The sequence below is a fragment of the Macaca nemestrina genome, chromosome 18, assembly GCF_043159975.1.
Source record: "Macaca nemestrina isolate mMacNem1 chromosome 18, mMacNem.hap1, whole genome shotgun sequence".
NCBI lineage: Eukaryota > Metazoa > Chordata > Mammalia > Primates > Cercopithecidae > Macaca > Macaca nemestrina.
Window position 1 is genome coordinate 18,852,321 of NC_092142.1, and position 16,591 is coordinate 18,868,911.

Consider the following 16,591-nt stretch of genomic DNA (forward strand, 5'->3'; position numbering starts at 1 on the left):
CGCTCATTTGGCCCAATGAGAAGAGAAAAACAGAAAACAAAAGCTCTGCGTGGGTAGGGTGTGGGGGGAGCTGGAAGCTGTTTATTAGAGGAAGGTATGATTAACTCCTAACTCACAGCCGCTTCAGCTCATCTCCATGGCTCAGCCACCAGGCCAGTCTTTGCTGTCATCTAACAGATAATTATTGTCTTTTCTACAATATGATTAAGTGGAAGGAGAATCAGAACACTGTAGGACTGGATCTGATGTTTCTTGTTAGTGTATATATATATATATACGTATTTTAATCTACGTGCTTGTCCTTGGAAACAGCACTTCCTGTACCCAATCACAGAGCTGCTCTTGGAATTTAACACCTGATTGGTTCTCAAATGCCATCTGAAAAACATTATTATTGTTACCCATCATGACCTCTGAGTAATGGAACGTGAATGGGAGAGATCTATCCCCATTTGAAGAAACGGAGATCCAGTCTCGCTCTATTGCCCAGGCTGGAGTGCAGTGGCGTGACATTGCTCACTGCAACTGCCACCTCCCGGGTTCAAGCCATCCTCCCACCTCAACCTCTCAAGTAGCTGGGTCTACAGGCGTGCACTGCCACTCCCGGCTAATTTTTGTGGTTTTTAGTAGAGACAGGGTTTCACCATGTTGGCCAGGCTGGTCTCAAACTCCTAACCTCAAGTGATTGTCCCACCTGTGCCTTCCAAAGTGCTGGGATTGCAGGTGTGAGCTGCTGCAGCCCAGCCTACGAAGTTGTTTTTGTGATTAAGCAGCAATTTGGAAATGAAGCGTTTCTGAGGAAGTCAGTTTAAGAAACGCTGTGATGTTGTGTTTTAAACCTATGAACTCCCCTCCATAGCTCATCCCTCTACTTTTCCATCTAACCCCATTACTGTACCTTATCTATGATTAGTAAATGTCTTCAGCTAGAATTGTTACAGTCTGTTTTGTAACAATGAAGTCAGGACCTAAGGGATTATAGCATTGTTACACTTCATGCTCATCTTACATAAAATTGCATAAAATATATTAAAATTCATGTCTCCTCTTATCACTGCCTTGCAAAGAATGGATTTGTGTAGCTTTTAACTAACCATGTAACGGGGGCAGCACCACATCTGAAATCCAAGCTGACTCATGTACCGTAATCTTTGTGTTTTATCTAATAAGTACAACTACCTGTGTGTTTATCATCTTTTTTAATTGTATACATAATCTTGAGAGTATATTCCTTTTTAGTTCTGTATTGATTTGTTCTCTTGGTCATCTGTTTAGAAATACATTCAATACCTTTGGGGAAGAGCAAAGATGATTTCTGCAAATGTCGCCCTTTTTTATTAAAAATAGCTTCTGTGGTCTTTCTTATAAAAGCAGTACATGTTTATTGAATAAGAAAACAGATAGGCTGGGCGTGGTGGCTCACGCCTGTAATCCCAGCACTTTGGTAGGCTGAGGCGGGCAGATCATCTGAGGTCAGGAGTTTGAGACCAGCCTGGCCAGCATGGTGAAACCCCATCTCTACTAAAAATACAAAAATTAGCCGAGTGTGGTGACACATGCCTGTACTCCCTGCTACTTGGGAGGCTGAGGCAGGAGAATTGCTTGAACCCGGGAGGTGGAGGTTTCAGTGAGCCAAGATCGTGCCACTGCACTCCATCCTGGGCAACAGAGTGAGACTCCATCTCAAAACAAAACAAAAAACAGATAAGGAAAAAAAAAAAATTAGGCCGAGCGCTGTGGCTCACACCTGTAACCCCAGTACTTTGGGAGGCCAAGGCGGGCAGATCATGAAGTCAGAAGATCAAAACCATCATGGCCAATATGGTGAAACCCCGTCTCTACTAAAAATACAAAAATCAGCCGGGTGTGGTGACACGTGCCTGTAATTCCAGCTACTCAGGAGGCTGAGGCAGGAGAATCCCTTGAATCAGGGGGTCGGTGGTTGCAATGAGCCGAAATTGTGCCACTACACTCCAGCCTGGCAACAGAGCAAGACTCCATCTCAAAAAAATAATAATTTTCTGGAATTTTTCTATATCTATAAACATAGGGGTGTGTATGTGTGTGTGTGTATACACGCACACATATATATATTAGTTTCCAAAAATAAAATCATACTATAGTTGTTTGCAACTAGTTTTTCCGTTTGTCTGGCTTCAGGTGGGAATGGAAGTGGCCCCACATCTCAAAGAAACCCTAAATAAGAACTTTTTTGACTTCCTCCTTACGTTCAAACAGGTAAGAGAACACTCTCAGAATAGCTAATCGATATAACAGTTCTATGAAAGCAAATTCACAAAACCCAGTTGGTTTTCCAAGTTGAGAATGCCTTAAAGCTCTTTAAATGTGCAGGCCCTGGAAAATTACACTAGCTTCTGTTGTAGACAATTAAAATGTGTTGATTGTACTGAGTAAGCGGAGAAAGTTAATATGCATGTGTTAACAGGAAACGTCTCCAGTCGATCAGCCTTGCTTCTTAGCATCTGCTGGCTCCATTTTTATCAGGTTCCTGCTTTCCACAGCGCTCGTTCCCAAAACAGCTCAGCTTGGTGACATGAGAAACTTTCTGTGTTTTTTTCTGGTTTAAAAGAAAAAAGCAACTGAGAAACCAGGCTATTTCTCTCAGGGCTGTCCACATGCTTACAAGTATGCACAGTCTGTGAGTTGTGTGTGCTTTGTTTGTTGTTTGATTTTCCCCCTCCTTTTCTAAGTGTTTGTTTGGTCTCCTGTAGATTCATGGGGATACGGTCCAGAACCAGCTGGTGGTCCAAGGAGTGGAGCTCCCATCGTACCTCCCCTTGTACCCGCCTGCCATGGACTGGATCTTCCAGTGCATCTCCTACCATGCCCCCGAGGTAACTGCCAGGTGGCTTCAGTGTGACGCTCACCTCCTGTATGGCGACAGCCCCTGCACGCTGTGCCTTTTAATGTTAATGCGACCCTTTCATACCAGCTATAGCAACGTTAGCGCTAGCCAGCCTTTATAGAGGGCTTGTCATGGTGGCTGGTTCTGTGCTAAGTGCTTTTCTAAGACTGTCTCATTTTAACAACTGTGGGAGGGGAATGTGGTGGCTTGAGAGGCCATATACCTAAGTGAGGCCACACAGCTGGAAAGCAGTTGGTGGCTGGGTGCGGTGGCTCACATCTGTAATCCCAGCACTTTGCAAGGCCAAGGTTGGGAGGATCACTTGATTTTAGGAGTTTGAGACCAGCCTTGGCAACATAGCAAAATCCATCTCTACAAAAAATTAGCCAGGCATGGTAATATATGCCTATAGTCTCAGCTACTCGGGAGGCTGAGGTGGGAGCACCACCTGAGCCCCAGAGTTCAAGGCTACAGTGAGCTGTGTTTGTATTACTGCACTCCAGCCTGAGTGACAGAGCAAGACACTGTCTCATTAAAAAAGAAAAAAAAGGAAGGTGGTTGGTGACTTGATACAAACCCACAGAACTGGGCTCCAGGTCCAACAAGCCTTGTTGCCTCTTCACTTACCTTCACGTACCCCTTTTGTGTTTATAATAATCCAATAAAGTCTGTGGAGCAGGTATTTTATGGAAGGAAAATAAAGCTCAGACGCTTAATTTCCTTTGTAAGATTATTTTTCTTTCCTTTTTTTCTTTTTTGCCAGTTGAAGTATTGTCAGGAATTGAAGTGACATCAGAATCATAGCAGACATGTATTTTTTTACTTTTCCAAAACTGAGAAGCAGTTTTAGTAGAACAACAATTCAAACTGTCATGAAGACTGTGATAGGCCAGGCACAGTGGCTCATGCCTGTAATCTCAGCACTTTGGGAGGCTGAAGTGGGCAGTTCACTTCAGGCCAGCAGTTCAAGACCAGCCTGGCTAACATGGATATATAGGCGTATATCACCATGCCTGGCTAATTTTTTGTATTTTTTTGTAGAGATGGAGTTTCGCTATGTTGCCCAGGCTGCTCTTTTGTAGAGACCCTGTCTCTACAAAAAATACAAAAATTAACTGCGCATGGTAGTATGTGCCTGTAATCCCAGCTACTCAGGAGGCTGAGGCAGAGAATCACTTGAACCTGGGAGGCGGAGGTTGCAGTGAGCCGAGATTGCACCACTGTACTCCAGCCTGGGTGACAGAGCCAGACTGTCTCAAAAAAAAAAAAAAAAAGACTGTGATAGATGAAGCTTCCCTTGTCTTTATTTGATAGTTGCAAAGAAAAGAGAGACTACATAACAGGGACACATAGAGCAAAGCAAAGTTGAAGGATATCTGCCTTTTCCTAGATGTTGCCAACACATGTTAAAAGCTGTACAGAAAAGAAAAAAAAAGGACATGACTTTAACTGAGCTATCACACTTTTAAGAATTTATCCTGTAAGTTAGATGAGTGCATAAACATTATAAACACACACAGAGATGCACACATGGTTTGTTCACAGTAGTGCAAAATTGGAGGCGAGCATCGGAGAGGACTGGTTATGGTATGTGCATTCGGTGGGATGTTAATGGGGCCATTTAAAATGATGGAGACTCCTGATGATCTGTGCATACTGGTGTAAGGGTATTCATGGTATATGGCTAAGTGCAAAAAGAAAGTTACGTTGCTGTGTGTGTCGTAAGTGGCAGTGTGGCCTAGTGTTCAGGCGTGGGCTCTGGAGTCGGGGTGCCTGGGTCTGCATCTCAGTTCCGTTACAGCTGTTGTGATAGAGTAGGGAGCAGGTAACTTATTCCTAATCACTCTGAGTCTTCTTTCTTCATCTGTAAAACGGGAGCAATATTAATGATTCCTATTTTCTAGTCTGTTGCAAGGATCAAAGAAGTCACTGTATCTATGGTGCTTAGTGTAGCGCCCCACGTCTTGGTACTTGCAGACATGATTTTTATATCTGTGCAAGAGAGTTGGGAAGGAGAAGTGACAGAATTATCACTGGAGTGTGAGATTTGGGGCCATCGTAACTTATTTTTCTTTGCCCATCTGTTTTTTTCTTTCTTCCTTTGGGACAGAGTCTTGCTCTGTCTCCCAGTCTGGAGTGCACTGGTGCAATCTCGGCTCGCTACAACCTCTGCTTCCCAGGTTCAAGCAATTCTCATGCCTCAGCCTCCTGAGTAGCTGGGACTACAAGCATGCACCACCACACCCAGCTAATTTTTGTATTTTTAGTGAGATGCAGTTTCAGCTTGTTGATCTCGTGCTGATCTCTAACTCCTGGCCTCAAGTGATCCTCCCGCCTCAGCTTCCCAGAGTGCTGGGATCACAGACGCGAGCCCCTGTGCCCGGCCGCCCATCTCTGTTTTCTAACTTTTCAACAAGTTTGCACTGCTTACGTTTTTACGTTTTGAGATTCTAAATTATGAGGAGAAAAACGGACATCCTGTACTTCAGGTGAATAGTCTTACCATTAAGTAAATTGATTTTAAATCAAGCCACTATAAAGGGAAGATTGTTTGAAATTTTGCTGCTGGTTCTCTATGGTCCTCAGCATGGTTTGAGCAACCACATGCTGTCCCCCACTTCTGGGAAGGGTACCACGAACTTGACTGTTTTCTTGGTATTCCACTGAATGACGGAAACATACAAGCAGGATTGACGTGGTGAAATGAGAACGCTTATTTTTTTTTTCTTATTTTAGTGAAAGGCAAAATCAGATTTAAACACAAAAGGTACATGTCACAAGACAGTCTTCTTTTTATTTTAAGCCCCAGTCATCTCAAAGGATGGCAGAAGCTGGGAATAGAGCTTTCCTGGGAGTAAGCTCTAGGAAATCATTATTGCACTAGAATAAGTGATTAAAAAATTAGGTCACCTGAATAATAATAAACTCTGATTCTTGGGCACACTTAAATAAGGGACATGCAGTGTCTTGTTAAAAAAAAAATAATCATTTTCAAACTGCAGAAGAATTGATGTCAGTATGGAAGGTGGTGTTAAAGGTGCATGTGACAATTTGGTGCCTAAAAGCTCTTTGATAGTGGCCGCTATGAGTCACCTGCAGAGTAGAGCTGTGTGTATCCATTAGAGGCCAAGACTTCAAAATAGGGGATGGTAAAGTTCGGCTGCAGCAGTTGGTAATATACAGGGCAGACAGGTGAGAGAGGGAAAGGAATAATACCTTTAGTTGTGAATATCTCATCTACAGAATTTCAAATTGAAGTTGAAATCCAAGGTAAAAAATCAAGGCATGTCTTAGTTCGTTTGGGCTGCCATAATAAGGCGCCATAGGATGTTTAAAATAGAATTGCAGCCTTGGCCTGACTTCTTTTCTCTCTTCCTGTACTTTTGAAGTGGGTAAATAATTATAAATAACCTAATCTGGAGATCACCTTAAAAAATCCAACAGTTGGCCAGGCGTGGTGGCTCACACCTGTAATCCCAGCACTTTGGGAGGCCGAGACGGGCAGATCACGAGGTCAGGAAATCAAGACCATCCTGGCTAACACAGTGAAACCCCGTCTCTACTAAAAATACAAAAAAATTAGCTGGGCATTGTGGCAGGCACCTGTAGTCCCAGCTACTTGGGAGGCTGAGGCAGGAGAATGGTGTGAACCCAGGAGGTGGAGCTTGCAGTGAGCCGAGATCGCACTGCTGCACTCCAGCCTGGGTGACAGAGTGAGACTCCGTCTCAAAAAAAAAAAAAAAATCCAACGGTTAAATATGGCTGTTGTTCTCAAACTCCATATATATTGGTAAAATGGTCATTGAATTAGACACAAAGACATATTCTTCTTCCCCAAAAAAGTATGCATGTAAAACCTGGTGAAATTGTCTAGTTAGTTGTATTATACTAGTGTCAATTTCCTAGCTTTAATAATGCATTATAGTTATGTAAATGGGAGAAGCTGGGTGGTGGGTACCCAGGACTTCCCTCTACTGTTTTTTTCAATTACTGATGAGTCTGTAGTTAATTCAGAATAAAAAGTCTTTTAAAAATCCTTCAATTGGGATGAATGCTCCATTCTTCATGATACGATTATTATGTATTGCGTGCCTGTATCAAAACATCTCATGTACCCCATAAATATATACACTTACTATGTACCCACAAAAAATAAAAATTAGGCCGGGCATGGTGGCATATTCCTGTAATGCCAGCACTTTGGGATGCCAAGGTGGGCAGATTGTGAGGTCAGGAGTTTGAGACCAGCCTGGCCAACATGGCGAAACCCCGTTTCTACTAAAAATACAAAAATTATCTGAGTGTGGTGGTGTGTGCACCTGTAATCCCAGCTACTTGGGAGGCTGAGGCGAGAGTATTACTTGAACCCAGGAGGTAGAGGTTGCAATGAGCCAAGATCGCACCACTGCACTCCAGCCTGGGTGAGAGAGCAAGACTCTATCTCAAAAAAGAATAAATAAATAAAAATAAATAATTAAAAATTAAACAGAAAACAAAAACATCTGTCAGTTAGGGACAGTTTGAAAAATGATATTATATCCATGGCGTGGATTAAATAGCCATGGATTAAAAGAGTGAGGTAGATTTGTGTAACAACATGGAAAAGAGAGGACCATCTAGATTCTCCATTAAAAAAGGCCATATTTAAATATCTCCAGCCCAGTATTTGTAAGAGTATCCCATTGTGTAAAAACAAAACTAAGCTTCTGTAATAATATATATCCATAAGGCATAGGCAGAGTTCTAAATAAGAACATCAAAGTCCTAGATAAACACCAAAGTGTTGACAGTGGTGATTTCTAGGACGTGGAAGTTGGGAAGAGGGGACACTCACATCTTTCTTGATGCATGTCGATGTTGTTGGAACTTTTGTCTATAAAGCATTTCTTATTTTTACGATTTTTAGGAAAACAATGAAATGTTACATAAATAAGTGCCATGCAGGGCCAACGGCAACAATAACAAAAGCCTAAAACACAAACCAGCACACCAAGCAAATGCCTGCCTTGTGAATCTTCTGAATCTTCAAGTTCTGGTGTGTGTGAAAATGAAAGAAATATGCTGAGCTGCTTTTTCAATGGTTGATCCCAGCCAAAGGGCTTGTTTCGATCCCAGTCTGCTTTGAGCTGTTGTTCATCGTGTTCTTGCCAAAGATAATCAATTCTGTCACTTCTTAGAGGGGAAAAAATCAGTAACCTCCAGCAGACCTGCCCAGGGATCTATAACGTTTGGCTCTCTGGACACTTACATGTATTCCTAAGTTCCTTTATGACAACAGAGCCTTTGGTTTTTTAAAGTTATATTCTTGGATGCATTTTTAGTGCATTCATCTTTTGTGAGAGAGGGAACTTTTTAAGCGTTTATCTTGTCTTAATGGTAAGAATCTTTTTTTCTTTTGTTACCTTTTAACTAGGGCATTTGCCCTAGTTAATCTTTCCAGAATTGGTGGGCCAGGAGGTCTCATTTATATGTGTGTGTGTGTGTGTGTGTGTGTGTGTGTGTGTGTGCGCCTGTGTGTGTGCATGTGCATGTATATGAGATAGAGTAAACCTCACGAAGGCATGGGTTTCTGGCTGTTTTCCTCCCATCTTACCCTCAGTGTCTGGAACAATGGTTGCTGTAGTCATCCTTTGGAATACTTGGGGGATTGATTCTGGGATCTCCACGTATATCTTTTTTTTTTTTTTTTTTTGAGACAGAGTCTTGCTGTGTCGCCCATGCTGGAGTACAATGGCCCAACTCCACTCAGGCAACCTCTGCCTCCTGGGTTCAAGCGATTCTCCTGCCTCAGCCTCCCAAGTAGCTGGGACTACAGCCACACCACCACGCCCAGCTAATTTTTGTATTTTTAGTAGAGACGAGGTCCCATCATCTTGGCCAGGCTGGTCTCTAAATCCTTACCTCACATGATCCACCCGCCTCAGCCTCCCAAAGTGCTGGGATTACAGGTGTGAGCCACTGTGCCCAGCCTCCACGTCTATCAAAATCCACGCATACTCAAGTCTCACAGTCTCACAGTTGGCCCTATGGAACCCACGTATACTTGAGTTTGGCATCTCACAAATACTGTGTCTCACAATCAGCATATGGTTGAAAAAAAATCCGTGTATAAGTGGACCCGCACAACTCAAAACCATGTTATTCAAGGGCCAACTGTATACTCAAGTTGCTCGTTAGGTAGGCGTTGAATGATTATTTCTGTGTGTCAGGGAGTATCAATGTGGTGATTACACAGAATCTCTCTTTTCCTTTCTTAGCTTTTTCCGAAGGCCACTTGGCTATTGGTCTTTAAGAATGACTTTTCCAATATAAATACCCAAGAGTGGGTTAGGGAAGCCATTTATGATGTGGTCAGTTGTGTTCACCAGCTAGGATGCTTTTGGCTATAAGGAACAAACATCGAACGGGTCTGGCCTCCACAGATAATTCCATGTGTCCTCCTCCACAACAAGTGGAGGCTCTTGGGTGGGCAGCTTCAGTCCATCTTTTCGCTTTGCTGACGCTGATTAGCAGCAAGGTGGGGGCAGCCATTCCAAGCGTCACGTCCAGAGCTGACAACATCCAGGGAATCTTTGATTCTTGGGTCCTTGTTTAAGAACAGGAAACCTTTCTCCAAATCTCTCAAAGACTTCCCATCCTGTCTCAGCAGCTAGAAATGGGTCATGGGCAAGGGGAACGAGACCTGCTATGATAGATTTGGGTCTGTATTAGTCTGCTCGGGCTCCCATAACAAAATACCACAGACTAGGAGCTTAAACAACAGACTTTATTTCCTCATGGTTCTGAAGGCTAGGAGACCAAGATCAAGGGGGCCAGCAAGGTTGGTTTCTGGCGAGGCCTCTCTCCTTGACTTGGAAACTCCCAGCTTCTTGCTGTGTCCTCCCATGGCTTTTCCGTTGTGTACACACATCCTTGCTGTCTCTTCCTACAAGGGCATTAGTCTTATGGGATTAGGATCCCACCCTTAAGACTCCATTTAACCTAGTACAGTGATATTGGGGGTTAGGGCTCCAACAAACAATTTAAGGGAGATATAATTCAGTTCATGACAGAAGCCAACCTAGTTTATGTGAGGCATAGATGGAAATCTGAATAAAGTCAGGGTTCTGGGGGTAGGGATTCCAACAGTATCTCCAACGTCACCTCTCACTTATTCAGGCAACACTTACGACAGAGAGGGGCAACACTTACGACAGAGAGGGGCAGCACTTACGACAGAGAGGGGCAACACTTACGACAGAGAGGGCAACACTTACGACAGAGAAGGGCAACACTTACGACAGAGAGGAGCACCACCAGAAAGAGTGGAATTGCATTTAAGAACACTTATTTTTTTACTTTGGGTCCAGACTTAGATATAGATCCGTTTTATTTTATTTTGCTTTTTATTTTTTATTTTTTTTACTTTTATTTTATTTTATTTTTGAGACAGGGTCTTGCTCTGTGGCTCGGGCTGGAGTGCAGTGGTGCAATTTTGGCTCACTGCAGCCTCAACCTCCCAGGCTCAAGTGATGCCCCCTCCTCAGCCTCCTGAGAATCTGGGACTATAAGCACACACCACCATGCTTGGTCAATTTTTAAATTTTTTTTTAGAGATGGGGTTTCGCCATGTTGCCCAGGCTGGTCGTGAACTCCTGAGCTCAAGCCATCTGTCCACATCAGCCTCCCAAAGTGCTGGGATTACAGGCATGAGCCATCGTGCCCACCATGTCTTTTTTTTTTTTTTTCTTGAGACAAGGTCTCACTTTGGTGCCCAGGCTAGAGTGCAGTGGCACAATCACAGCTCACCGCAGTCTTGACCTCCTGGGCTCAATTGATCCTCCCACTTCAGCCTCCTGAGTAGCTGGGACCACAGGATATACCACCACACCCAGCTAATTTTTAAAAAAATTTTATGGCTTGGCGTGGTGGCTCACTCCTGTAATCTCAGCACTTTGGGAGGCTGAGGCAGGCAGAGTTCAAGACTAGTCTGGCCAACATGGTGAAACCCTGTCTCTACTAAAAATACAAAAAGTTAGCCAGGCGTGATGGCACACACCTGTAGTCCCAGCTACTCGGGAGGCTGAGGCAGGAGAATCACTCGAACCCGGGAGGCAGAGGTTGCAGTGAGCCGAGATCGCACCACTGTGCTCCAGCCTGGGTGACAGAGCAAGACTCTGTCTCAAAAAAAAAAATTATGTAGAGGTGAGATCTCACTATATTGCCCAGGCTGGTCTTGAATTCCTGGGCTCAAGCGATCCTCCCACCTCAGCCTCTCGAAGTGCTGGGATTACAGGCATGAGCCACCACCCCTGGCCTGCACAAATCCCATTTTACCACTTATTAGGAAGTGGCTTAACCTTTGGCTTTTTCATCTGTAAAATGGGGATAATGTTCCATGGACCTCACAAGGACATAGTGAAGAGTAAGAGAGTAAAGGAAAGTCAAGGACTTAGCCTGAAACCTGGGCAGTGCTCAGTGTCCTGTCATTGCCTCTGGTCTTGGGCTTGACCTTCTCCAAACCACTGCCCTAAATGATCCTTCTTCCATTGATTTTCTTAAAAACAGGAGCTCTTTTAAAGATATGTAATTATCTTAAGATAGCTCCAAAGCCATTAACAGTATTCCAATGAGTTAAAAAAAAATCTACTTCCCTTTGGGGGAAAAAATAGACTTCAAACTGTGTTGGAGAAGAAAAGTATCAAAGAACGTGACCTTTGATCCCAGCCTGCCCAGGTTCATGTCTGGCTGCCATCACTAACTGTGCGACCTTGGGTGAAAAACATTGCTATTTGTGGCGTTGTTTTTCATCTGTGAAATGGGAGAATAGAGCCCCTGCTTCAAGGGTGGTTGGGAGCGGTAAGATCATGAGTGCAAAGTGTTTCTCGCCATGGCTGGTGAACACTAAGCTCTAGCCCGGTGTTTGTTGCTCATATTACTAAGTGCACCCTGCGCACCTCTTGAAATAGGGAAGAATGTGGGGTTACAAAAGAGGTAGGGAGCAGAGTAATTGTCATTCTCATTGTGCCCGGTGACCCCGTAGTTGAGATGGTGCCACTTATAGCCTTGCAATAAGGAGACCCAGGTTCGACAGAGTTGCCAACTCTTCCGAAGTCTCGTTGTTGGTAGTTGGTGAGGCTGGATTTGAATCCAAGTGTGCCTGATGCCAGGGTCCCAGCTTCTATTGATTGATCGATTGATTGATTGAGACAGGGTCTCCCTCTGTCCCCCAGGCTGGAGTGCAGTGGCATGATCTCAGCTCATAGCAGCCTCCACTTCCTGGGTTCTAGTGATTCTCCTGCCTCAGCCCCCTGAGTAGCTGGGATTACAGGCACCCGCTACCACACCTGGCTAATTTTTGTATTTTTAGTGGAGACAGGGTTTTACCATGTTGGCCAGACTAGTCTCGAACTCCTGACCTCAAGTGATCCACCCGCCTCGGTCTACCAAAATGCTAGAATTACAAGTGTGAACCACCGTGCCCAGCCCCCAGCTTCTATTTATTACGCTAAATGCCATGAAAGTGAATTTTTTCTCCCCTAGCCTCCCCATCCCTACCAGACACTGAGAATTATCTTAATGGACATGTGGCTACATTCATTTTAGAGTTTGACTTTGGAAATCTCTTAGAAATGTTACTTTAGCTCCTTCAACCTGATTTTTAAATTATTATTATTTTTAACGTAATAGGCTCTGCTGACCGAGATGATGGAAAGGTGTAAGAAACTAGGAAACAAGTAAGTATTTTAAGATTCATAAAGCATGAGTTTGAAAATGGCATTGGCTGCTATTTTTGAGCTTGGCCTGCTTACCTGGGCATAGAGCTGAAGAGAGAGAGGCAGGATCGCATGGAGGTTTAGAATGCTGGAGTCCAGTTGCCTGGCCTCAGACCTTGGCTATGTTCTGTCTTAGCCCTGTGACCTTGGGCCACTTGCCTGACCTCTCTGTGCCTCTGTCTCCTCATCTGTAAAACGGGTATAATAATAGTTCTTTCCAACCGGGCGTGGTGGCCTATGCCTGTAATCCCAGCACTTTGGGAGGCTGAAGTGTGTGGATCACCTGAGGTCAGGAGTTCGAGACCAGCCTGGCCAATGTGGCAAAACCCCATCTCTACTAAAAATACAAAAACTAGCCGGGGTTGGTGGCATACACCTGTAGTCGCAGCTACTCAGGAGACTGAGGCAGGAGAATTGCTTGAACCCAGGAGACAGAGGTTTCAGTGAGCCGAGATCATGACACTGCACTCCAGCCTGGCAACAGAGTGAGACTCCGTCTCAAAAAAAAGAGAAAATAATAATAATAATAGTTATTTCCCCATGGGGCTGTGGTAGGTGGTTGGGCTAGGATGAAGTTCATCTCCCTGACTGTCACAAATACGAGGTTGTCTCTCTGCTTTCCTTTTAGTGGTAATATCCTTGCATGGGCTTTGTTCACCACTATGTCCCCAGAGCCTAGTGCCTATAACATAAGATCTCTTTCCTAAGAAATCTCTTGCATAAACTGGCCGGACACGGTGGTGCACGCCTGTAATCCCAGCACTTTGAGAGGCTGAGACGGGTGGATCACCTGAGGTCAGGAGTTCGAGACCAGCCTGGCCAACATGGTGAAACCCTGTCTCTGCTAAAAATACATAAAATTAGTCAAGCATGGTGTCACATTCCTGTAATCTCAGCTACTCGGGAGGCTGAGGCAGGATAATCACTTGAACCGGGAGGTGGAGGTTGCAGTGAGCCAAGATCGTGACACTTTACTCCAGCCTGGGCAACAAAGTGAGACTCCATCTCAAAAAAAAAAACTCTTACATAAATGATGTGGATATATATTTACAACATGGATCAATGTTGTTACTTAATGTTCTGTCTCATTAGTGCACCAGCTTATTGAATGCTCCCTCTTCTTCTTAAATGAACTGGATCACTTGCTGATCTGTCTATTCATCCTGCCATCTATCCATCCACCCATCTAAACATCCAGTTAATTCAACATTTATTGAGTTTCTAATATGTGCAGGACACTGGGTTAGTCTTTCCAGTTTACCTTTTTACTCTGGTCTTTTTTTTTTTCCTCCAACCCTGCCACTAAAGAGCTGTTAGTCATCCTTCCTGGCAATATATACCCAAAAATTAAAGCAGCTTTGATTGAGGAGAAGCCAGGCTGACTTGGGGATCTGTGTCTTGCAGTGCCTTGCTGTTGAATTCCGTGATGTCTGCCTTCCGGGCTGAGTTCATCGCCACAAGGTCTATGGATTTCATTGGCATGATTAAAGAGTGTGATGAATCTGGTTTCCCCAAGGTAGGCTCTTGACTTCATGCTCAATAGGACACAAATAAGCGGTGTGTATCCGATAGCTCTTGAGAGACAGTCTGGTGTTGGGAACAGCATGGGCCAGCAGGAACACAGGCGAAGGCTCTGTGTCTGAGGAACGCAATGGAAGATGAATTAGAGATTGGGATTGTCAGACCCCATGTGGTTGCTAGGCTTCAGGCCCCCATGAGCCCTAAATCTATCAAATTAGCTCACTACGAAGGATTTAAGAAAGACTTTGGTCTAACGTATTTAAGAATATATCAGGCTGGGCACAGTGGCTCATGTTTATAATCCTAGTATTTGGGAGGCCAGCGCAGGAGGATCATTTGAGGCCAGGAGTTTGAGAACAGCCTGGCAACATAGCAAGACCCCATCTCTACCAAAAATCAAAAATTAGCTGGGTGTGGTGGTGCATTCCTGTAGTCCCAGCTACTTGGGAGGCTAGGGTGGGAGAATCGCTTGGAGCCCAGGAGATTGAGGCTGCAGTGAGCCATGATTATGTCATGAAGCCTGATGACAGAGTGAGACCCTGTCTCAAAACAAACAAAAGAATATATGTTCATTCATTATTTGTGAAAAACTTTGTTCAGTGGAATATTATGGCCCCAAATTAGACCAACAGATGTAGCTAACTCTGTGTGAGCCTCTCAGTGTAGCTGGGGCAGATATGTTTGATAGAACTTCAGAAGGAGGTTGTTGGAAGATTGGCCCCAAGAAGGATTAAACATTACTACCTTTTCTCTTTTCTTTTCTTCCTTTTCTTTGAGCTTCAAGTTACTTTGATTTAAAATTTCCATAACACGATGGTTTGACTTTTTTCTTAGCATCTCCTTTTTCGATCACTGGGGTTAAACTTGGCCTTGGCTGATCCTCCCGAGAGTGACCGACTTCAGATTCTCAACGAAGCTTGGAAAGTTATCACTAAGCTGAAGAACCCACAGGTGGGTGGCCATTTTGTCTTTTTTTTTTTTTTTTTGAGATGGAGTCTTGCTCTGTTGCCCGGGCTAGAGTACAATGGTGCCATCTTGGCTCACTGCAACCTCTGCCTCCCGGGTTCAAGCAATTCTCCTGCCTCAGCCTCCTGAGTAGCTGGGATTACAGGTGTGTGCCACCACATCCTGCGAATTTTTGTATTTTTAGTAGAGACTGGGTTTCACCATGTTGGTCAGGCTGTCTCAAACATCTACCCATCTCGGCTTCTCAAAGTTCTGGGACTACAAGCATGAGCCACTTTGCCCGGCCTGCCATTTAAACTTTAGATCAACCACTTTTTGTCCAAGTTTTGGCGTCTACTCTTTTAAAAAATTACCCCTCCGGGCCTAACATTGTGACTTACACCTGTAATCTCAGCACTTTGGGATGCTGAGGCAGGAGGATCACTTGAGGCTGGGAGTTTCAGACCAGCCTGGACAACGTAGCAAGACCCCTGTCTCTATTTGAACTAAAAAATGGAAATTATCTTTTCATTAGTTATACATTTTTCCCTAAAGAAATCTATTTATTATAATTGTATTATTTGTTTACCTATAATAGAGAATGGATAGCTTTAAAGATGTAATTTCTTTGATTTTTTAAAAATTCAATCCTCACAGCCTTAAGATGTGCTGAAAGTATAAAATTACATGATCATGCATTCAGAACTGCCATAAAAAATAAAACTTAAAAAAATGCATACCATTACAGATATTTGAAACTTTATAAAAGATCACTTAACTTTATAGAGGGCATCCAAAATGTAACAGTTTGTAAGATTTAGGTTTGAAAATATCGTTAATAGGATATTCCTAAATTAAAGATCAGCCTTTAAGCCAGTAATTAGCAAAAGGAAATTCCCGTTTCCGACCATTGAACAGAGCCACCTGAAGCTTCCTGTTTGCTATAAGGCATACTATGTTGGACTTAACGTTAAGATGCTTTCCTTTTTCTTTGTAGGACTACATTAATTGTGCCGAAGTGTGGGTAGAATACACCTGCAAGCATTTCACGGTATGTGTGACTGTGGTGGTGTTTTTGAAAGAATTAGATTTTTTCATGTTTATAATAGTGAATTAGCCTAGTTTAGATATTGAGGCATTTGACCATGGTGCTTGCTGTTATAATTTATAAAAATTGCGTTCTTCATGATAAAGCATGAGGGATCATTAATATGTATACTATAACAAAAAATAACTGTTCCATGTTTACATTTAAGTTTGGAAAATGCAGCATTATACAAAGTTAAACCTTTTTTTTTTTTTTTAACCATAGGATACCTTAGATGTTTATATGCTAAAGTGCCTTGCGACTGTACATCAGAGTCTAGTAAGCAGCATTTCCCAAACAGTTTGACTGGCATGTAATTCTTTTCCTAAGCAAATGTTTCTTTCCCTAGGCATAGACTAGAACCACAGTTAGGGGAATACTAGGCTTCTCAAAGAGCAGAGACTTTAGAAGCAGATA

General features: G+C 43.4%; 1 protein-coding gene across 2 annotated transcripts in view; it reads left to right on the top strand.

Annotated features, from left to right (window-relative positions):
- Nucleotides 1–16,591, top strand: part of VPS35L (VPS35 endosomal protein sorting factor like) — a 148,249-nt gene that overhangs the window by 58,851 nt on the left and 72,807 nt on the right. For both annotated transcript variants that reach the window (XM_011747083.3, XM_071084199.1), the window contains exons 13-18: nucleotides 2,161–2,238; nucleotides 2,733–2,855; nucleotides 12,536–12,582; nucleotides 14,026–14,137; nucleotides 14,977–15,093; nucleotides 16,085–16,138. In XM_011747083.3, the coding sequence (XP_011745385.2) occupies nucleotides 2,161–2,238; nucleotides 2,733–2,855; nucleotides 12,536–12,582; nucleotides 14,026–14,137; nucleotides 14,977–15,093; nucleotides 16,085–16,138 (531 nt within the window). The remainder of the gene's footprint in view (nucleotides 1–2,160; nucleotides 2,239–2,732; nucleotides 2,856–12,535; nucleotides 12,583–14,025; nucleotides 14,138–14,976; nucleotides 15,094–16,084; nucleotides 16,139–16,591) is intronic.